The sequence below is a fragment of the Gallinula chloropus genome (assembly GCF_964237585.1).
Source record: "Gallinula chloropus genome assembly, chromosome: Z".
Classification (NCBI taxonomy): Eukaryota; Metazoa; Chordata; class Aves; order Gruiformes; family Rallidae; genus Gallinula; species Gallinula chloropus.
Window position 1 is genome coordinate 4,591,289 of NC_140089.1, and position 23,959 is coordinate 4,615,247.

Below are 23,959 nucleotides of genomic sequence, written 5' to 3' on the forward strand. Positions count from 1 at the left end.
AAAATTGTATTTCTTTGCAAATTGTATGCTTGAAACAAATGGCCTAACACGTTCTGTCTTCTTCACATTCTCTCAGTTTGTATAATATTTAATAACCAAACCATCCTTGCTCCCCTTGAACTTTCCCCCCCCCCCCGCACATCCATATTTCCTCTTAAAATAAAACTAGAGTACTTAGTGGATTACTGCAGGTAATGTAGAACAAAATTCTGCTCATCAAGTGTTGCATGAATTACTCTGGGATAATTCTGTCTGGATCATAGGAATTTTGAGCATTCTGACTTTAAACTGCCTATAAAAGCTTTTGTTGTTTGGAGACTGGTCTTAAATGTGGAACTGATAAGTGTGTGGGAGGGACTCGACACACTGCTCCTCCACTAAGATTTTCGTCCTTCCTGGTAGATTTTCTCAGTGATTCAAGTGATTTTTCTGAACTCACTTGGCATCGGCATCTTGATCTACCCCGAGCAGCTCTCATCCTGTGCTAACCTGTTCACCGCAGCTCAAATCTGTCCACCCTGACCTTCCAGTGAATAAGAGCTTAGGCAGGCGTAGCGCCGTAAGCCGATAGTGCCACCGCCTTCAGCTGAATGAAAGGAGAGGAAATTGTTCCATATGCATTTGCTGTGGATTAGCGTATTGGCTTACTGTTACAGAGAAAGCCTGTTAGGCTCCTTTGGCTCCTGCATGTGCATGGGAAACACCATTCTAACTTGGTCTTTGTACTGGAGGTAAGACTATAGGAAAAACAGGAAAGAAACCCAGTCCGAGGAAATTTAAAACGGTTTCTAAAAATAGACTGGGTTTGTTTGTCAACACTGAATATCAGATAAGACTGTCTCCTAGCTTTGTTTGGGAAAGAGAAAAGGAAAAAAAGTTTTATAAATACATTTAATCAACTTATTTCAAAGTTTTGGACTTCTGGGTTTGGTTTTTTGTTGTTGTAAATACGATCAAGCGCCTTTGTGTCTTTTTAAGAAGTTGAACTGTTTTCAAACACGTAGAAAGCAGCAGCAAAAAAGAAGAAATTGCAGCCTTACACTTTTATTATCTTTGCAATGTGAATTTTTCCATGTTCTGCACTGTGGTAATGATTTAGGCATATCTCAGCATGCCTAGCAAATAATATTAAAAGGCATTTTATAGGTAGCAAGTGTTAAGGTAGTAGGTATTATACTTGAAAATTTCTTTTGCCCAGCAGATTAATTATATTTTATAGGTAGTAAGTATTACTATCTAAAGTAGTAAATATTACACATGAAAATTTCTTTTGCCCAGCAAATTAATTATATCACAGTGGCTAGTTAGAAAACTCAGACCGAATGCTTAGTTGTTACCTTTTTTTTTTTCTTCCTAGAGCAATAAAACACTTGAGCAGCTTAAAGTTTAATGTATGCAAAGAAAATCAAGTGAGAATTGAAGATCAGAAGAGTGAGGTCTAGCTTTTCTACCTCAGTAGCTTTGAATCGGAGCCAAATAATGGATTAAATGGCCAGGACATCGGCTTAGTGTTACATAACATATTGTGAGAATTTATCAGGTTGGCTGTGAAACTACGAGATTAAAATAAATAAGGAAACATCAGCCTCTGTTTTAAAACTACAAAATTTCTATTTCCAAGGCAATATTTTGAATAAACTGTGGACCTAATGAGAAAACCTTAAAAAAACCACTTTAAATGAACCCTATTCAGATTTTTTTTTTCTTCTGTATTCTGTGTTCTCCATGCTGTTCTGTTCAGAATATCTAAATGTAAAAATACAGTAAATGAAGGTTAAGAAGGGGAAAATTTGCATCATTTAGTACTACACTGAACTTCATTTGCATGCCTTCTTATATTTCTATAATTCTTCTATTATGAGATATACTTTTCATGTGACAGACGTTAAGGTCCTGATTTATGACATTATGTGAAATACAGAGTGTGTACTGTGTTGTGTTATTTTTTTATATATTGCATCTAGTTGTCCTTAGTTTTGCAACAGAACCAGCGTTGTGAAGTTCAGGGAGCTAGCATCGGTGCATTACTGAACCTGTGAAACCATTTCTCAGAATGTTCTGTCATCTGTTCCTATTGTCCTGTGCTATACAGTTCGTCTCTTGGTGCAGGAGTTTTTGTAAGAGAATATACACATGTTTTCTTGCTATAAATTATGTCAGAGTATCTTAGAATTTAAAGTGAAATGAAGTGAGGGAAAAGGCACCGCTGCTCTCTTCGAGTATCTTGAGTAATACTTGCACTAATCTATATTCTTAAAGAAGGTTAAAAATTTTGGATTTAAAGTACCTGACATCTCTCATATATCAAGTAACACTTTAATAAAGGTCCATCCTATTTGCATAATGAGGGACATTATCACCTCTGCTGTCAAAACACAAGATTGTTTTCCCTTCAGAAATGAATTAGCTGGCCTACTTAGCATACATAGGTACAGAAAGGTTCATTAACTCTCTGATTTAGGTAATTTTTCATATTAGAGCAGTGAGTGATATTTAAAACTAGAGACACCTAATTCTGTTAAAGTTTTGGCAATGTGTATTTCAATCCTTTTCTTCATTTCTTGATATATTGGCGGGTTTGTTCATAAAAAAAAAAGAAGCCTTTGAGTTAAGTTATTATTTCTCTATGCATTACTTACTTTATAGGTGCAGTAAATTTTTATTGTCATTTACTTGTACACTAAATTGCAATGAGGATGCTTGGTAAGCTCCATATAATAGCACTAATCTAATTACCAATTTTGTAATAACACTTGATTTCCTTTCTGTGTTTAGCAGGAACGGATGCAGGGGACTGTGAACTGAGTAGTGCAAGTGTTGAAGAAGGAGGTTTGTTTTGAGGAAACGGGAAAGAGGAAGAAAAGAGAAGGGAAAAATACATAATTTTAAGGAAGAAGGAGAGAAAAAAAAACGGGGACTATGGGGAGAAAAAAGATTCAGATTACAAGGATTATGGATGAACGTAACAGACAGGTGAGTAGCAAAAATACCGTATTTAAACATCATATTATATATCTAAGGTGGCTTGCTCTCATCGCTGTTTAAAAATTGATAACTTTGTGTACACATAAATATACCTACATATATGTATACATATGCACAACATGTGGAAGACTGTCAAAGAAAAAAAGTAGCTTTGGAAACATCCAGAAACCTCAGTTTTTTCAAGTTTAGTAACACACATAGTTTGGAATTAATTACTCGAGGCCTTGGTTCTGCAAAGATTGATGTGTACGCTCTATGCTGGGCTCCCTCTGCACTTTACCTTGACTTTGACGTGTAATGTACATGGCTAAACACATCTAGAAGTTGTCACAGGAAGCAAGTTTACAGCATTGTATCTTGTGAACTATTATGATATGAGTTTATTTGCAGGAGGAGTTGCATTTAAATACATAGGTGCAAATGGATTTGTGTTTCTGCATGTTGGCAGTGGGTTTATTTTTATGTCCTTCATATAAAGATGACACTACTTCATTAAAAAAACCTCATCTTTTCTCTAAGAAAATAACATGTTCTAAAACACACATATGATGATATTGACGTGTTATATTTAGGAAACAAAATCCTGTGACTGATGCTATGCCTAAATAGGTCCAGCAGGACTGATTAATTAATTACCCCTGCTTCAGAGCTGAGTAATTGTCACATATTATCAACACTATCTCTGCTAGTTAAAATATGGTCATAAATTAGAGAAACTTCTCCCCTGTTTTGAGAAAAATGAAATTAAACAATTGGCATCTTAAAATAAAATCAGCAAAAACCTGCTGCTGTTTACGTTTGATGTAAACGGATGGATGTTTTGTTGAAACTGGGGATTCACAAGTGTGAGAAACTCTCCATAAAATTATTTGAAACTGTGATTAGTGTTCTTCATACATGTGGCTGCGATTTATCAGTGGCTGTTTTTTAAGAGCTTGATACCGAGTTCCTATTAATACATTAGTTCTGTTCATTTGATCTACATATTTCTTCATCTATTCAGTTTTGGTTTTAAGAAATTATGTTGTTAGCCTTCAAGGATTCTATAAAGCCATAAAAACCTCAGCCTAGGCATAGCAACAAATTGTAATCGTTAATTATGGTTTCCAATAATTTTTGCATTTTCTAGGTTTAGTAGCCATTTTCGTTCCCCGTGGCAGAAAATGATGTATAAAAGCAAAATTATATTTTTGGTGGATGCATCTTGTCTTTCCCCTAAAGGTTGCCTTTTGCTCTTGGCCAACTTGAAAAGCAATAATTCTATCAATATAACAGCACCACCATATTTATTTTAATTTGTTTATAGCTTGGAATTGAAATTGGATTTTACATATTGAACTGAATTTATCATTAAAAACTATGACACTAGCTGCTTGTTGTTTTCCTGTACGACTATGCTTTCTTTTTGAAGTAAATCTGAATTATTTTGTAAATGATGCTACGGAATTTTGCTATTAGTAACATTCGTTCATACAATAGCTTTGCTGTTAACTTGCTTACTCAAATACAGGATTTGCAAAGAACTTAATCCCAAATGTTGCCAAAGAGGTATCTTACAAAAGGCTAAATTTACTTTAAGAAATGAAGACAACTAGTCTTTGAAACCATTCACAGTAGAGTTTCACAACTTCTACCACCAGCTTCCAGAGATAATAATTATGAGTACAACAGTAACACTAGAATGCTAACAACAGCAGTGTTAGTGCTTGAAACTGTTTATCTTGCTAGCATTTGATAATATCTGTCATGCTGGTTAGTCACTGTGAGGCTGAAGGTATAGATTATCATTACTTTACTCTCCAGTAATTGGCTCGATTCTGCTTCTCATTCCTACTAATATACTGAAAAATAATTTAGAAAGTCTTTCCACTGTTTTTTATCCTCTTTGCCTTTAGTGCCCTGAATTAAAGCTCAGTGAAGCAAATGAATAGATTTCCATTGATTCATTTGGACTGTGGGATCGGGGCTTTCAGTTGTAGCGATATATATGTGATTAAATACAACTGGATTTCCACTAATAGCCAATTGATCTTTTTACCAACCGTATGAGAGGTACTCTTTCACGAGCCTCACTGTTTTGTAAAATATAATGTATTCCATGAGCTGTTGCTGCTTCAGTGAAGCTGCATCACTATGTTTATTTTCTAACCTACACACTTCCAGTAACCTTAAAATAGAAACTGCTTTATATTCTTTCTTTTTCCTTTTCTTTTTTTTTTTATATTCGATGACAAATATATTTGGATTCACAGAAAAACTTAAAAACTTGCACCAGAAAAACAAACAAACAAAAAAAAAAGGTTAAAAGTTTTTGATTAATAACATTAAGATACCAGCTGATGCACGGTTCTATGAAGCTTATTTGTAGCTCCATTTACCATGATATGGATGGAGGCTGTTTTCTTTCTCCCCACCTCACTGAAAGGTTTTTGCAAGAAGAGCAGCGAATCTGTTGACTTCAAACCGGTTTACTGTTGCTTACAGCCAAACTCAATGTGGTTTCACAACACAAGGCATGTGAAGTGGGAATATGATATACATGGACAGTGCATCCTCACTTGTTTGTGAGCACTTAAATTCTCTGCAGGGCAGCACATGCAGGGTAAAATAGCTGGAACACGTATTGAATCTGGGGATGTAGCAACGGTTCAATTCTTCTGCCCTTTCCCAACACAAGGGTGAATCCCTTTCCTTGCAAAAGGCTTTAAATTGTTACAAGGCCTGTGGAAGGCAGTATCTGTCCTTGCTTTTCCAATCATTTGGCCACCATCATGACCAGCTCTTTACGTTCACCATTGAATTGAGTACTTGTTCTATCGGTATAACAGCTGTTTTCTTCCCTGCTGCTGTCTGCTGTGGCAGCACATGCTGGTGCTGCTCAAAGTGCTTGAATGAGTAGATTGCAGAAGACAGAAATAGTGCTGACCTCCCTCCAAGAGGAATTCCGAAAAAGTCTACTTGGTGGGATTTGTGTACTTTAATGGCCACACCGGTAATACAGTTGAAATCATAATACAGTTCAACTGGTAATACAGTTGAAACTGTCCACAGCCAGATGTCTGCCTGCAAATGCCATAGAAATGTGCAATATAGGGATATGATCTGCACTTTTGGGATAAGTTAAAGGATAAACTACTTGCAACTTGTTAACCCGGGCTGCATGAGAGTTGTCATTGACTTCAGCAAGTGAAGAATTCAGCCTTAAAACTAGGAGGAGCCATTAATTTGATGTTGTTTCATGCAGTCTGCCATTGGCTGTATTTTTCTGGCCCTCATAATTACTGTGTGGTGGTAAGGATGCTTGAATATTCTGTGAGTGATCACAAATTCTCTTAGGTTGTGAAAGTTTCAGAAAAGCCCATATGAAAAATTCCCTTTCACTTTGCTTTTAGCCACAGGGAGAGGGGGTGTGAGTAACTGCGTAGTTTAGTTACCATCATGATATTAAATGAAAATGAAAACTCTCAAGAGCATCCAACATGACCAGAGACTTTATTATTGCAACACTGGATAATGTAGTGTCCATAAGTGTGGAATGAATCAGTAGCAGTGCTTGGGCTCGTCAGGTCATGGCAGCCTTGTCAACAGCTCATTCCAGTAGACTGCATCCATGATATTGCTTGCATCACCAACAGAACCGATAGCCAAAAGTGTTACCACTGGGCAGCTGATGTTGGCTCCTGCAATTTCTTTGTGCTGGTCAGATTGGAAAAGGCTGTTCTGAAGTAGTCTGGGTTGCTCAAAAGAAGAAGAAAAAAAAGAAAAGAAAAAGAGGAAGGGCATTTACAGAATCATGGGTCAACTCTATTTTCATGTGTTTTCTCAATTGAAAGAAACAATTCAGTTAGCTCTGTTATAGTCAACACATCCTCCTCAGAAAAGTCCTTTTGTATTTTTTATTTGTTTTTCATGAGTTTGAAATATTTTATTAGTTTTAATGAGGGCCTGTTGTGGTCTGCTGTAAACTGGGATCATCTGAAAATCTTTCTGCAACAGTTCAGTCAGGGCTGCCCAACCCTAAAATAAATAGGTGCAGTGACGCAAATGATATTGTATTACCATTATACAAGTTCACTTACAAAATACCTCATTAAATCCATGGTCTGCAAGCTAAATCCAGAGCTACACTGACCCAGGGATGAAGGTACATTGGGCCAATGACATCCTGGTATTGGGTCCAGAACACCCTCTTCCTTTTAACCCACTGGTTTTTTCCCGGTTAATATTTAAAAATGGTGGATCACCATATAAAACCTGGTATTTCTTACTCCTCTGACCATCTTTGCTCATTATTTCTGCTTTTTTTTTTTTTTTTTGCCTGCTTGTGAAGCATGCTGTTGTCAGACCCACACTTAGAACCGCGTTGAGCTTAGCTAATGATTCTCTATGCTGTTTAAAACATTTCCTTCAATTTGTAGCGAGCTGCTGGGAGCTCAAGTGTTATTAAATACCATAGGAAGTGTACACTTCAGTACTAAGGTGCTTAAATAGTAAGACACCCTTTTTAAAGTATCATGTCCCTGTAACTCTGGGAGGGGGGGAGGTACGACAGTACCACTCGCTGTTTGACTTTTTCATGCGTAGACTTTTTTATCGTTCTTTGATTCCAGCAAATCTGTAAAGCTATAAACCAAGACTTACTGCAGTTATCAGCTCAATAGAGAACAAATTAAAGCAGATAAGTAAAGTGAGGTTATGGGGCAGGGGAAGAATATCCTGGAGGGAAATGACCGTTTGCAGGAAGACCTAGATTTGTTCCACTGACTTCGATACCTAATGCTGTTAGTTTCAAAACTAATTTCATCCTCGTGTGTCTATTTTTATCTGTTTCAGCTCTATTTAAAAGGAAAGAGTAGAAGAGTTTCATCTGAATCAGAAACTCCCCTGTAGAAAGAGAGAAAAGCTTTGCATACTAGGGCTAACATAAGTTAGACAGAAAACTTTTTTCCACTGATTTCCTGGTATTTGCAGCCTTTCCTCATGGGGTGCCTTCATTTTATCCAAGATCTGAGATTCTATGATTTTTTTTTTTTCTTTTTTCTTCCCTCAGGGAAATGTTTTCCTGTGAAAACATAACTGCTTAACTATGCAACTAGGCATCATCCTGTTCAATGAACCTTTGTCTTAAACATCACATGCTTTTTATCTTCTACATAATTCCATTCCTTCCCTTGCTTACATTAAGTTGCACACAGTAAGATATATACTTAGAAGATAGCATTATGGTTAGGCCTTGGTCCTGGGTTGGGTTTGTTTTCCGAGGTAAAGTGAGGTTTCTGTAAGCAAAGAGCACACACCCCAAGCTTTCCTGGCTCCTAAATCGCAGTGATCTGTGCAAGTCTGGCAGCACACTTCACATTCTGCCAGACTACTTGAGGAGGAAAGACTTAAAAGAGAGCTGCTGAACTGAACCGTGAATTTCTGGGACGTGTTATATTTAAGGTTAAGTGTGCTTGTGTTACAAATGTATGTTCTGAGCATAATTTAGAGTGAATTAGCATAAGGTAAATATTTAGGTCAAATTACTTTTAATTTGAAGTGTGAGCAAGATGCCTAAATAAAGAGAGTGCAGCGGTGAATGAGGCATCTGCCAACGCAGCAGAGCTGGAAGCCAGCGCGGACACAGGCACGGCCTTGCTGTCTTGCAAGGAATGGTTTGGAAGGCCCTGGGGGAGAAAGAGCTGGAGGTGGGAAGCAGAACCGAAGCCATTGTGGAGAGGAAGAAGTTACACTCTTCCTGTTATGACAGGAAATGCAGACAAATGTGCTTCCTGACCATTTGCTCAGCAGGGAATGAAATATTCTTTGACCTTTACCTTATGAACATTTTAGCAGCACAGAACTAGTAAACATGTTTTTTACCATAAACATCTATTTGTACCTGCCAGGGTTGGTGATAGCGTACCAAAAAAAAAAAAAAAAGCCATCCTTCTGGTATATTGTATCAGCTACTCTGTTTTTCATAGATTATGGGGTTTTTGCTTAAAATACGTGCACGACTGTGCATCTATATTATAATGGAATTAATGTTATCTCTCCAATTCAACAGAAGGAAGCAAAGTGTCAGAGATTACCTTTATTACTCTTCCTTCCTTGCTTTTTAGATCTTAATTTCCAAGTTAAAGAGGGAAGCATATTGATACTGCCTAACCTACTAATTTCTGAGTTGCTATATCATCTGTTAATTAACACATCTTCCAATTATCCCTCCTCTCTTAACTTACAAAGAAAAAAAAGATTCAGATGAGATATCCACCATCACATGCTGGATTTGGGCAGACTGAATAATATCACTATTCCAAGTATTTGATCTGTTATGTACTAACATACTAAAAATGGGGTGTAACACACAAGTACAAAACCTTCCTTTTTATACGGATTCATCATGAACATTTTATTTGTTATAGCTATAATTTTAGGGCATCCTGCCTAGAACTCCTCTTTATCTGGACTATTCAGCAAGAAGTAGCTCAATAGGCTTGAGGCTCTCTCAGACAATAGCTCTTTTACTCGCATAAATCACTGCTGTCTCATCCCTGAAGGGTTCTGAGAACATGGAAGCAGGCTGCTGAAGGTCCTTCACTGCTCTTTAAAGGGTCTTTCATTTCATACGGCATGCCCAGCTAACGCATAAAGGAAGGTTTGTCTAGGGCGAATCCTGCTCTGGTGCTGCTTCCCAGTCCCACTGAGTGTTACAGCGAAGGTTGTTGCAGCCAGGCCTCTCCATTATGTCGAACAGATCTAAACAAAAATCAAATGGGAGGAAGAGGAAGAGAGAATATGGCAAGAGCTGTTATCTCTCAGGTTGTTATTTGGGGTTTTGACGTACGATGGGATTAGCAACAATTTAATCAAGAGCCCCTTGGTTCACACACAGCCAACTTGGCTTTACAGTGTTTGAAGTTGGGTGGCTTGCTAGTGGAGTACCTCCAATTTGTCACCTGCGTTGCATCCACCATCCTTTCCCTAATCCCTGTATTGGAAATTTCAACAATCCTGATGAAGTAAGAACAAAGAGAACAATATTTCTTCTTGACCAGGCAGTGCATACACCAGATACTTCTGTGCATCAGGGGTCCCTCATTTTCACTTCGGCATGTTTAATGGCAGGAAATGCATATTGGAAGGACTTTGTGCAAATTCCCTGTTTCCCTCATTTTCCTATGTCAGCAGCAATATATCTTTATAATCAGGATAGGAAGGGGTAAGGGGAACACTGATACTTTGCCACTGGCCAGGCTGCATCACAGGAAGGATCACAGGACTCCTAGTTTCAAACCATACAATGTTAGCACATACGCTCTTGCAGCGAGTGATAAATACAGACCACTGCTATGGCTGAGCCTCTCATAGTGTATGAAGTTTTGGTAAAAGTACTAGAAGGACCCAATAAAACTGGAAGGACCTGATAAAACAATAACCCAAACCAAGTGGCATCAAGAAATACGAGAAAACAAGGACTACACGGCAACAATATAAGTAACATATCCCAAAGGCTGTCTTCATTAAATGGGAGTGTGTATGGCTTCTTCCATTCCTCAGCTGATGTGTTAGCATTTTCAAGAAGCTTATAACTGCTGTTACAAAAGTAGCTAAATAAAGACTTGTTACCACTGGCCATTTGCACACACATACAGGACACACGCATTTAAATTGCAGCGTGTGAAAGAATTTATGCTCACAACCAAACAACATAACCTTCTGGGTGATTAAACAAGGAAATCCGTCCTGGGCCAAATTACCCGCTGAATGGACCGTATCACAGCGTGTGATAAGCATACTTGAATTCAGGATGTCTACTGCCCCTCTTAGAGTCATTGCGATGGCTAGTTTGTGAACAACCTCAGAAGACTGTTGTATCTTTATATATGAAGTGCCAGTTGAGATGTGTTTCCATGGTATTGTAGAAGAGCCAGAGCCGAAGAGGGAGAACATCCCTTTAACTATCCTCTTATATCAATGCCTTTCTTTTAGCACATGCAGTGGGTTTCACCTTTAGTCAGAATTTCATCCAAAAATGCATAAAAAAATCTCACCTTGGAAGTTGGGAGGTTCAAACTTCACTGGTGTGTTGAGTTCAGGTTGTTTGGGGGTTTTTTTTTTGTCTTCCCAATACTCAAAAGCAGCATCTGGCTTCCTCATAGCCCATAAAGTCATCAGCATTTTTGCTTCTTCATACACAAAACCACTGCAAGCTTTGGTAGTGTACCATGTCAGTACAGCCATTCCTGTTACAAGGCCAGTTTGACTCTTAAATGTTTAAAAATAACCCTTAAATAAGTAAAATAACCACAGTGCTAAGACAAATAGCAATAGACTAGTGGGTTTTCATTTAATATGAAGGGATGGAATTGGGTTGGTTTATGTTTCAGAGGTAAACGTGTTACTCTCCACACACCGCTCTTCTTGCAATGCATAAAAAAATATGCATAAAAGTGCCTCCTGACAGTATTTAGAAGCTGTCGGTGTTTCAAACCTCCTGTTTTATATACACATGTTTAAAAAGGCTTTAAAGACAGTTGAATGCTGGCCTCATATCTGTTCCACTTCCTCCCTCCACTCCACTTTCATTCTCCCCAATTCTCACACTGTCATTATAAAATATTGTATCCCAAAAAGAGAAGGACTTCCTAAATTGCCCACAGTTCTCCTTAAGAGGAGAAAAATTGTTAACTGAAAAACACCTACAAATTAGCAGTGGTTTAGACAGCAGAGATAATTCATCTTATCTTGACTAATATTGTCAGGAAAGAAAGTGTAGTGATTATTGCTGCTGAAAATACAAAGTTTAACAGATACTGAAATGCAAAGACTTTCTTGGATGCTAGTTTTTCAATATGTTGGAGAGTTGTCCCAATGTATGTGTTGTTTTCTTTCGGTCTCTCTACTGTTCTTCACATCAGATGACAACATTCCATTGTCCATTGGTACATGTTGCTGTCACGACCAAGAACTTTGAATGCAATATGCGAAGGGGAAACTGTGTGACCTCCCAGGTTCTTTGGTACTGTAGGTTCAGCTATGGAAAACCTTGTGTTCATGAGGACTGTGTGTGTGTGTGATGCTCGTTTTCAGCACTGAGCCACTTCTTCTGTACCCAAAGTGTCTTAGGTGTAGGTCTAGGCTTTCTACTTATACAAGATTGACCAAAAGTTTTAAATAACTTACGGTAATTTTTACCACTCGGCAAAATATCCACAATACTGGAATGCTATTCATTACCTTCCACAATATACATTGGATACTTTTAATTTTGTTAACACAACAAATGGTAAACAACCCAAAAAGAAGTTACATAATAAAGATTCTGTCTATCTAGATCGCTCACAAAAATATTTTAGCCTATGGAAAAGTATATTCATCTTCCTCATGTAGCTGCACTGAACAAAGCGTGAAAAGATTTTAAAAGTTTTAAAAGGCTTGAAGACTATTCTTAATCTTTCCTGAAGTTACTGGCCTTTCACCGTATATTTGAAAACACAAGTTCATCCGTACTATAAACTGTTGTAAAAGCATAATAAATATATATATAATATATGTAAGGATAAGCTGCACTGAATGGTGTATTTAGAAAGAAAAGTAATATTCCAGATCGCCTCAGAAACAGCAGTAGATAGAATCTTTTAATGCATTTATGAGTAGTGACAGCATTATCTGATAGAGGTAGAAAATGTTAGAAAGATCGAGGAGTTAAATCAAATTCAGAGCACCTACGGTTCTATTTTATAGAAAAAAAAAAAAAACCCCAAACAAACAACCAAACCAAAAGCTAGCTGATTTGTTCTTTATTTTTTCACTTTCCACAAAAAGGAACTCTAACCAGTATCATTCTGGTGATAAGTATTACGAAATAAGTATGTGCTGTGCAGCACAGCTGTGTGGTTATTCTAAATGTTCAGGAGCACCTAACAGTAAACACAAACAGTGGCTTTAAAGATATTTCTGTGCTGGAGCGTACTTTGATGGTAAGAAGCAGTAACATGCTGAATTCTGAGGTTTCTGTTGCACAGAAACCATACTGTACAGAGACACTCCACCTACAGCACTGTGGTCAAAAAGTTGATTGAAAGGCATTTTAGATGCATAAAAATATGTTGAGTTGGTACATTTTATTTTCTGTATGTTTAGCTTTTTTCTAAAACTTGCTTTTATATATATATATGTATGTATATATGTTTCAACAAATGCAATCTTCTGTAATCAGAGAAGACATTGAGTGAATATTTTAAAGTCTAGGGTTTTTTTCAGAATTTGAATGAAGTTTTGCTACCCATCTCATTATTCATTCCAAATATCAAGCCATCGAGACAGATTTAGAAAGACCTTACCATCAATTATGTCTACTTGAGACCAGTGCCGTAGAAAGTGTGTTTTAAACATGCTTTAACAATTTTATTTAATGGAAATCCATCTTTTCTGAGCACTGTGTCGACAAGAGGCTAAAGAGATTGAAATGACAATAAGAGGAATAACGTTCAGTATACATTTGGGAGAATAAACGTGCATAGTATTGGCACAGAGCCTCATCGTTCTGAGACGGACTAGCAAACAGGGATTAGCAATACTTAAAGGTCACGTTTTCCATGGCCTGACACGCTGGGATTTTAAGGTAGTCTGGGGTCACAGTTAGCATTAGCTTGCATTAGGAGCGTGACAAGATAAAACAGCAGCCATATGAACCACGTACAGACGGATCTTCTTGCCTCAGCATTAGGGTGCAGAGGTGCGACTGCTTAGGGGTAGCAACAAGTGCAGGAACAGGCCTGCCTGCCCTTGACACGTCAAATACCTTGACTGCATGTTAAATTTGATTCATAACAGGCTTAAGCTATATTTTCATCTGTAAAATTCTTGAGACTGAACATTGCTGGAGGAAAAAAAAATAGATGTAAAAAATCCACAGTCATTGTATACACTTAAAGGAGGTTGCATATATGAGGAAATAGAAGAAGGAGAAAAAATCAGCCAGGCGATTAGCTTAAACAGTTTCTTATTCTGAGTCACGTTTCTTACTGGAACTCATAAGCTACTGCAGAAAAGGAGAGAGAAAAAAAAATTGATGTGCAGGTCTTTCGTTGTCAAATTAGGTGGAAATTTACAGTTTTGTACAGAGTAGCAATGTTTTTCATAGCGCCTAAGTTTTGCCTGATGTCAGGGCAATAGCTGGCCTACTGACAGCTTGTAAGCACATCCCTAGTTTTTCCTATATATAATATGACCTAAAAGTCCTTTCTACTAAAAAAAACGCCAGTTCAAATTTATAAGCATCTAACTTGAAATGAAATAGAGTATGCTACGTCTGTGTTTAGAAAAGCCCTTTTTCTCAAAGGTGGAATTTGTTGCTGGCCAACTGCTGTTTGGTTTTCCTTTGTGCTTTGTGTTTTTCATTTCTCACACAAGTGTTTGCATTTTTAACACTACCTATTTCTTCAAACCTTTTGTGAGTGCGTTTATACAACCGATCTACCTATTTCATGCGACTCAAGTTCTACATGAAATAATCTCTTCCACGAAAAATCTAGAAGGACTTGGGAGGGGGCAGAGGGGGAATGGAATCAAAGTCAATCACTATCAAAAAATAAGAATTAACTCCATGTGTTCAGACTGTTTACAGCTGCGGGTCTGAGGTGCAGCTTTAAAATACTGATGGGAAATGTATGTGCAATATATAAAGAGTTTGCAAGTTAACAGAGAAAGAAGCAGTATCAACAGTTCGTCATGCTACTTAATGAAAATGTCCCGTGCTCTTTACCTATACTTTGAGTCAGAATTAGGCATATTTACTTAACTTGCATAGCACACATACACACACATTCTATTTTGGAACGGCATTTATATTTGTGCATTTGTCTTATGTTCAATTCAAAGACCACAGCAGTCACACATTCTATTTCCAAAAAAAGAAGGACTACAAAAACCATCTTGGGGATTTTTGACGGACCTTTTTTTTTTTCTTCTTCTTCTTTCTTTCTTTCTTTCCAGGTGACATTTACGAAGAGGAAATTTGGGTTAATGAAGAAGGCTTATGAGCTGAGTGTCCTGTGCGACTGCGAGATTGCTCTGATCATCTTCAACAGCACCAACAAACTGTTCCAGTATGCCAGCACTGATATGGACAAGGTGCTGCTGAAATATACCGAGTACAACGAGCCGCATGAGAGTCGAACGAATTCGGATATAGTTGAGGTAAGGTTTTGTGTCCTGTGAGGATGCTTTTCTTTGCTTCGCTCTGAGATGGGGGCACACAAAGTGAGAGAGAGAGATTGGCCTGACACCTTTCTTGAGGGTCATGGAGTATACCCCATAGGTGGCACAGCAGCAGGGGAGCGGAACAGGGGAAGACAGTATTGGATTGGGGGTTGGAGGTGGTGCAGCAGAGACTGGAGGGAATCCTGTCTTTTGTGAGCTTTTCCAACTTTTATCCCACTGGAGCCTCTCATGCTCAGCAGAAATTCCCGCAATAGGGTCCCTGGCTCCTTGTTGTCCAGCTTTCTGTGCTGCTTTGTCCCGTCAGTCCCCCTCCATGCCGCGACAAGTACCTTCGGGCTGAATATCCCTCTTGTCCCCAAGTCTCTCCCGGTGATACGCTCTCCAGAAAACATTGTGTGCCTTGTCTCCTGGCTGCAAAAGTTGCAGTGTCCTCTGTCCAGGAGGAACTAAAAAACACATTGTAAAGTTGTGGGAGAAAAAGATTTAAGAGTCACTGCTTTGAGGCGTTTGAGCGACTGCTTTAGCTGTTTGATTATTTGCAGAGGAAGGAGGTTTCATAAAATGCAATAAAAGTTTACTTGTGAGGTGCACATTCACAGATTTTTGCAGCTACCTCCCACAGAATGCTGGCCACCATAATATAGTAGCAACAGTATCAAAGAAATTCTATCAGAATGTTAGAGACACCTCATAATTATTTTTTTAATATATATATATATATAGGGCAGGTTGCATTTAAAATTTATGAAAATGAATAATTAGAACTTAAGATTTTCAATTTTAAGCTCCCAATATTTGCAGAAAAGTCAGCTTACTTTATAATCACATTGGGATTCAACCCATGCAAAATAAATTAGGCTTTCAATTATTTTTTTGCAATAGCAAAATACTTTGAGTGATATAAAAAATATTGCTTGTGTGACTTGGGCAATTCCTATTTTCAAAGCACCTAGGTTAGTGGGCATCTACTGGTATAATGTCAAAAAAACCGATCTCTTTAAAGGTGTTCATTTCACATTTTTAAATAAACTGGATGTTGTTTAAAATGGGGCTTTTGGCAACAAAAAATACATGACTTTGGGTTTAGTCATGTATTTGAGACTAGACATGGAGGAAAATAAGTGTGTGAATTACATATTAGATCTTTTTTGATGGAGAAAAAAATACTGTGTAGTAGGCATTGTTACATGTGTCACACAATATCACAGTCACACTGCCATAGATTGGTGAAGGCTGCAACTCAGGAGTATACATTGCATTCCCATCTATCCTTATGTCAGCATACAGTGTGATGCTGTTTTGCTTCCTTTGTGATCTCCCAGCAGTTTTTCTGCCCTGTTAGGAGAGGATGAGATTCTGACAGCAGAAAAACTTGTAAGCTAAGACTAAGAGGAATGTACATAATTTCTTCCCTCACCTCTTTTCCCCTCTTATTTCACATCTCCTGCATCGATATGAAGCCTTTCCTGTCACCTAGTTCTGGTAAGCCCATGTCCTGTCCAGCAGAATTCAGAATCTGTCCCCAAAATAATGCCCTGTCCTCTTTCAGTGGCAAAAAGCCAGAATATTCTTAGCAGGAAAAGTTTCCTGCTATATCTTTACTTCTTCCTGCAGGTTTTCTTGAGGGAATAGGTGAGTAAGCCAGTAGCTAGGGATTTATTGCTTGCTTCACAGTGAATGAATGCTTTTGATCGTGACGACTGTGTTTATTCTGGAAACCTGAGTGAAAATGTGAAATTTAAAATAATGTCCATTTTGCTGTAACTTTGGGATTTTCAGGAAGGCCCACACCAGCAAAACCTCTTTCCTCCAAAAAACAGCGAGGGTGTTTGGATATGCCCATAGGCGACTCTGTATGTAAACATGCAACATCCCGCCTACACCCAAAATTTCATGAGCACCCTTTGCCAGTCCTCTTAGAGGAGCCAAGTGAAAGTAGGTAATTGAAATAAGCACTATGTAAATTGAGTGGTCTAACAATAGGCAGGAAAGGCCATGCCCATAGTTTTTACCTGTGTTCTGTCAGCTCTGAATGCAGTTGAGCATTTAAACTATTTGCATTTAAACTTCTCAGTAGTCCTGCCAAACCGCCCCAGCGCCAGCACTGTTCCAGTATCAAAGGAGCACTCGTGCAGGCTGTAGGTTCTGAATGAGGGTTTCATATTATCATGCCTTTGCTTGATAATTAACATCACAGTTACAAGTACGGTCGGGGAATAGAGCCCTTCAAAGTACGCGGCCTGAGAAATGACTTGACTCGTGTAGTTTGGGCATATTTTTAGGTACAGGATATAAATCTGCCACACATTTAAATATTTAAATTGATCATTTAAACTGGCTACATTACACATATTTTCCTTGTACGGAGTCCATTTTTTTTTTCTCTTTCAGACAGCTAGATTTCACACTTACAGGTTTTTAATCTTGTTCTTCCAGAGCAATCAACAGCAGCTGAGAATCAGACAGTATTATTAAATCTGATCATTTTCAGCTAAATGACTGTTCAATAACTATATTTCATCGGCAGAAAAGGGCATCGCTGTGCTCACAGATTTCTGCACAGTATTAGAGAAAGAAAACTTTTTTAGGTAGACTTATGAAAATTTGAAATATAACTGTCAACCGTATAAAAGTCTTTAAATTAGAATCCAATTTCTGTTCACATTCAGCATAATATTAACTCCTTAGTTACTCTGTGGCTGTGGCAGAACTGTGCTATCAGCCATTAGGATGTGGTATAGCTTCTTTGAACAATCTATATTCAAGGAAGATCAAAGATCAGGTCTCTAATATGTAGTTAATTACTTTTAAGTTGAACCACTGCTATTCAGTTGGAAAAATTACATTAATTTTCATGTAGGCCTGGCTAAAGCTGTTAATTTTATGAGGCGGTTTTCAGTTTAATTACTGGGATTAATTATGTTTAGCATTTCTGAAGGAATGAGACTTCAGGCCATCGTTTGTTACCTGCAGTATCAGAAGACACCAAGTGTCACACATCAACAAACACTACACTGATTTTCAAAGGAAAAAGTCTTCACATTAATTTTAAAAATATGTGAAAGTGTTTTCTTTACTGTGAATCAAGCAATATGGTCCTACCCAGCTTACAGGTATATGATCTGATTACATCTGTTGTGATGTAAAATGGAGTGACTAATATTAAGAGACTCATGAAGTTCAGTTACTACCATTCTCTGAGCTCTTCCGGCTTATTGATTTAAACAAGTAGCTGATACTTTCTTTACACATGTAATTTTATTTAGAGGTAATAACTATAACTGAGATGGCTTTTTCCAGTTGCTTCGTTCAAAGTGGAGTTGATTAACATGCAATTTGGTGTATCTGGCTTCCTCCGATCACAAAAAATTATCTACCAGCTGAATGTGTTTCAGTTGCTACCCAGTAAATATACTTTACAACGTCGGCAGGTAACTAAAAATCAATGTGTATTCATGAAGGAGAAAATATTTGCATTCAACACTCAAGTTTATCTACTTTAAGCAACAGTGGCGATTATTGTCAGTCTTACCAAAATCTGTGTGGAGGTTTTATGGTATGCATTAGTTCTGGGGAGGGAAACAACAAAAACAAAGAGACAAAAAAGAAAAAAAAAAAAAAGAAAAAAAGAAAAAAATGTTCATTCTGAGACTTCTGTTTAGAGTTAACCAGATTCTTAAAACTGCAGCCTTTATGTCCTCATCCGCCAAACCACTCACACCACAGCCCTTCTTTCAATTTTGCTTCAGTTAAAAAGTGAGTTTTGGTTGCTGGATATAGTAACTTATTTTAAGGAATAGCAGAACCTGTGCAGGGTTCCTTCAGCACTGAGGAGAAAGAGATTAATTTCATCTTTAAGCTAACTTCCAAGTGCCGTATGTAAATAGCAACAACGACACATTCAGCAGCTGTTATTTAATATCCTGCAATATAATTACTAGGAGATTTGTGGTTCTTTAAAAATGGGATTACATTTCTCTCATTAAAAAAATCCTGCGGCATTTGGTACACAGTCTTTGGTACAGAAGTAGTGTTTTTGCAACTAGAGTTGCAATCTGTCCTCTGAAGTTTGTCAATACATCCAGTTACTGTCTGCTCTGTCAAAGAAGACTTACCTTATGGGTTTGTTGTTTAACGATATCAACACAGTCGCACAGGGCTAGGCAAGCATTTTCTTATGGCGATGAGGAAATGAGGAAAGAGTAAATGTCAGAGTTTTACAACAGACAAGTTCATGCATAATGCATTTTTTGCCTTTTTTTTTTTTTAATATTTTTTTAAATGAGGCCAGATCCTTCCCTTGTTTCTGTAAAACAGAAGTGGGTGCAACACAACTTATTTCCGTGGTATTTCACTGCCACATTACCCGAGTAATGAGAACCCAGCGCCAAAGCACTGTCAGCCCACTGCTTAGGAGCTCAGAAAGGACGTTGCCCTTTGACTGTAGGGGGGCGAATTTCCGAGCAGGAATGCGGGGTTCCCACATATTGGCTGCAAATGCAATTACAGCCCTCACCGTGTTACATAAATCTGCTGCTGTTTCTTCAGCTAAGCCACCAAGCCTTTGCTGATTTAAGGCGAAACTTCCTGCCTGTTCTGTCTCTCACTGTCCCTTCTTTCTTGTCACTTCTTTCATGTCAAAGCATCAGCTACTGCCTCAGCTTTAGCAGACCTCTAGAATCTTGGTTCTGACTCGTAGGTACTGAGTCTAACATGCTGATCCTTGCTCTGTGTGCGCGTAAATCACTCCTCCACAAACCACTGGTCACTTCACCTCAAAAGCTCTTTTGAAAAGCCTTCAAACTATCAATTTCTTTGACCCTGCCACTCTTATCATGTGTCTTTCTCCAACCGACTTCTATTCCTCTGCTGATTCACTGGTCACTACTTTCAACTCAAGTTCTCCTACGAGGTCATCCCTTTCAAATTCATCTCATTAACCATATCTTCCGTTTTCTGGCCAACATAAATCCACCTCCTCAGTTCCCCTCTGCCACACCACTAATCACTGGTAGAGAGAAAACAGGAACACAAACTTCCTCCATTTTCCTCTTTGCTAACTGAGATTCTGTATTATCAGTGCTGGTCACCCATGAGATCTTCTCTGAATTTTGTGAAGTTCACTACTTAGAACTGCTGCTTTGCATGCCTGCACACACATTCGACTGATCTTTGCAGCTGTCCTTTATCTTACAAGAAACTCTTCCACGACCTCAGTTTCTTTTCCTTTCTGAAATATCTCACTTGCTATCTGCCTTTGACTCTATCTTTCACTAGCATCTGGCTTCCACTACTCATTTTTTCACTCTTTTTTTTTTCTTTTTTTTTTTTTTTTAACACTTGGGAGTTCTGGGTCCTCAACTTACACTTACACATATAGGAAGATGTCATCTCCTGCAATACTGTCATATCCTCCTGCTTCAATAAAACTGTATCCTCATTTGGCTTCTCAGCTATATGTTGTTTTACTTTGGGGGTGGAGGGGTTCACCTGAATATTTACCAAGCATACCATGCTCTTCCCGCCACCACTCCACCCCTGCAATTTTGCTGTATTCTAATGCGCACTAACAGGTCCCATCTCAACATATTTACAGCCCTGCCTCAGACATGGCACAGTAGAAGCAGGTAGCAGGATAACATAATGATGACATAGTAGCACAATTCTCCCAGATACATCAATTCTGTTTCCATGAAACAGAATTTTTACGTTACACAGAATATATACCTTTTGTACCAAGGACCATCTTTTGACCATTTCTGAGGGTCTCCTCATTTTCAACTCATCCTCAATTTCATCCTTCTTAAGATCTTGCCGATTGTGCTCCCAGACACCATTCTTTTTCTGTCACTTCCTGTCCCTGAGTGTGTCATTAGGTTGTTCTCTCCTTTGCCTCTTGTATCACCAGTTGCTCCTTGAGTCTACTGAAGAGTCACTTCCCCATGACATTTGATGTCCCTCCATTGCCTTTTCCCTCTCTCACTGAAAAGTATTATGTTTGTAGAAACTTTCATTGACTAAAGTCTTGCTTTCAGTGATACTGAAAGGCTTCATCGAGAATTAGCCTGAGTTTTTCTGGGACACTTTAATTATCCTAGGGCTATTGTGATGGAGTTGCTGGTTAGCCATGGGGAGAAAAAAAAGTAGCTGTAATTTGCAATAATATTTTAAATAATTTGGAAATTATAGATTCTTTTTCATAATCATGTAGCATTGTCTTTCTAATTTGTGTTGCATAGGGTCATACGTCTTCATTGCTCTAGTAACTGCTGATGAATTGACCTTTTGCAGAGTGTTTTCCCTTCCCCAGTGGACTCGTGTTTTTGGTGAGGGAGAATGAACTGAACATAGAAGAGATGAGTGCCATTTGTGGCAGCATTTTCCCCCCAAGGGGGGGAGAAGTGAGCTTGTGGACATGTGAAATTCTGACTACAGACTGCACATCCTTTGAGCTTAACCTGGCACAGAGACACCTTTACACACCTTAATGTTAGGACTGTAAAGGAATAAGGTCATACCAAGTCCTGTAGGGTGGTGGAATTCAAAATGTTGCCTTTGTGTGTAACTGCTTGTTCAGAAAAATAAAAGTGTTTTGCTCTAAAATAATGTGTATAATGAAAATATGCAGTTATGATAGATATGAACAAATACTTGTAGAAGAACTGGCTGGAATTGAAAATCCAACCCGTTTTAGCATGACCAGCAGCAGAGTGCTAATCAGCATGAAACACCAGTTCAATACTCAGTCTACAGGCTTGAGGGATTTGAGACTTAGTACACCTAAATCACGTTGGAAGGTTGGAGTTGATGCGGATGGCACTCATCATGGGCCTGGAACAGGCTGCCCAGGGAGGTGGTTGAGTCACCATCCCTGGATGTGTTTTAAAAAAGGGTACATGAGGTATGTAGGGATATGGTTTAGCATAGGATGGGAATGGTTGGATTTGATGATCTTAAAGGCCTTTTCCAACCTTGTAATTATGTGATTCTGTGATTCAAGACAGTAAAAGCCAGTGTGATGTGCCACATGGGCACTATGTTGTGCCTGAGAGGAAACATAGCCTGGGTTGGAAGGCAACCCTAGGATCATGCTAAAGTCCTGCTTTGCTGATGGACTTACTGCACATTACCCCATCAATTCTTACACCTATGCTGTGGGTCCTGTGGCACGTATAGGATTTGTCACTTGGTGTGGAAGTTCTGAATGAGATGAAGAGGAAAAAAATTCCTTCTGTCAATTATTTCTAAAGGTCACAGAGCTAATGACTAGCTGGGAGGTTAATTAGATTCTGAAAGCCTCTTCATATCAATTAAGACTCTTATCTGTATATTTGTAGTAAATAAGCCCATATAACTCTCTAAATGTGCTCTTTTTTAGGAAAAGTAAGGCGACTGTTGTAGCTTGTTTAATGCAGTAAGTGTATTTTCCTCTCTTGTCATCATAACATAACACTACATATAAACAAGCTGTGAAATATATATCAAGTCAGCTCTTCTGCTGTTGAAATCAGGGGAATTATTTCAGCTACCATGGGCTGAAGATCTGGGACAGTATAGAAAATAAGCCTGTATGTAAGAAAGGTTATTCAGGGTGATCTAAAGACAGTACAGTCTATTGGATACTGCCCTGGACTAGGACTCATGAGACTTGGATTTTATTAATAGCTTTGCCAAATACTGTTGTGTGACCTTGGACAAGGCACATTTCCTCCTAATGTTTCAGTTTCCCTATCTGTAAAATGGGGATAGCATTATTGATTTCCTCTGTAAATTGGTAGAAGACCAGCTTGTTTAAACAAAAAAAAACAAACCAAAAAAAAAAAAAAAAAAGCTACTGTTACCAGTTTCTACAGGCCAGATGATTGGACAGGGTCAACTGGCCAAAGAATTTCCTTTGGATGATGATTTAGGCTTTTTAAATGCTTACTTCTTGTTTCATTTTTAGTAAGTATGAGCCAAACCATTACTGCAAACCTCATGTATGTCAAAATCATGGGATTGGCTTCAAGATCTTCAGCATTTTTGTAATATTCCTTTGGCTTTTTTTTTTATGTTTGTTTGCTTTCTGAGTTTTCAGGTTTTGGAAAATGTGTTTGTAATCTAATATCCTCCTGTGAGGGTTGGGGGGTTTTCATGTTTTTGCCTAATCATGATTAGTTAAAAAAAATACCTTGGAGAGGAAAACATCCCATTTTCAAAAACACTAAAAAACTCTCCACTTCATCAATCTTAATTTCATTTTTTTCGAGCAATTCATTTAGAAATATATATTTCTTAACCAAAAGCTGAATTTCTCACCTAATCTCATTATTCGACCAATTTGGGTTTTATGCAAATATTAGCTGTTACGGGACCATAAGTAAACTTCAAAGCTGCAAAAGTCTGGAAGGCAATTCTGTTCTGTCCCAAGTAGTAACTCAGTGGGACTGCTACTCCAGTTGGTGGGACTGTCCAAATTAGTCCCTCTACTACACCCAATACATGGCAATTTATCCCCTTCCTCCAACTCATCCACATGAGATCTTTGACTCTCTATCTTTCCATCCACAGGCTATTATTTAAACTTCCCTTGGTAACTTTTCAGCATCCTGTTGCTGTGCATCTAATGAGTGACAGACTTTTGATGCTTTGCAGCCTAGCAAAAGAAAGGTAGAGGGTAAAGTGTTGACACTTATTTTTTTTCTAATATATTTCAAATTAATTCAGTGTATGAAAAATGCAGCTAAGGCAAAGTTGCATAATGAGTTATTTTGTTTTTCTTTCT

General features: G+C 38.1%; 1 protein-coding gene across 13 annotated transcripts in view; it reads left to right on the top strand.

The window, feature by feature from the left end:
* Nucleotides 1-23,959, top strand: part of MEF2C (myocyte enhancer factor 2C) — a 139,721-nt gene that overhangs the window by 59,465 nt on the left and 56,297 nt on the right. For 9 of the 13 annotated variants that reach the window (XM_084278344.1, XM_084278351.1, XM_084278342.1 and 6 more), the window contains 2 exons: nucleotides 2,776-2,973; nucleotides 14,968-15,171. In XM_084278344.1, coding sequence (XP_084134470.1) covers nucleotides 2,920-2,973; nucleotides 14,968-15,171 — 258 coding nt within the window. In that variant the 5' untranslated portion in view covers nucleotides 2,776-2,919. The remainder of the gene's footprint in view (nucleotides 1-2,775; nucleotides 2,974-14,967; nucleotides 15,172-23,959) is intronic. The other 4 variants (XM_084278347.1, XM_084278346.1, XM_084278348.1 and 1 more) reach the window with 1 other exon arrangement.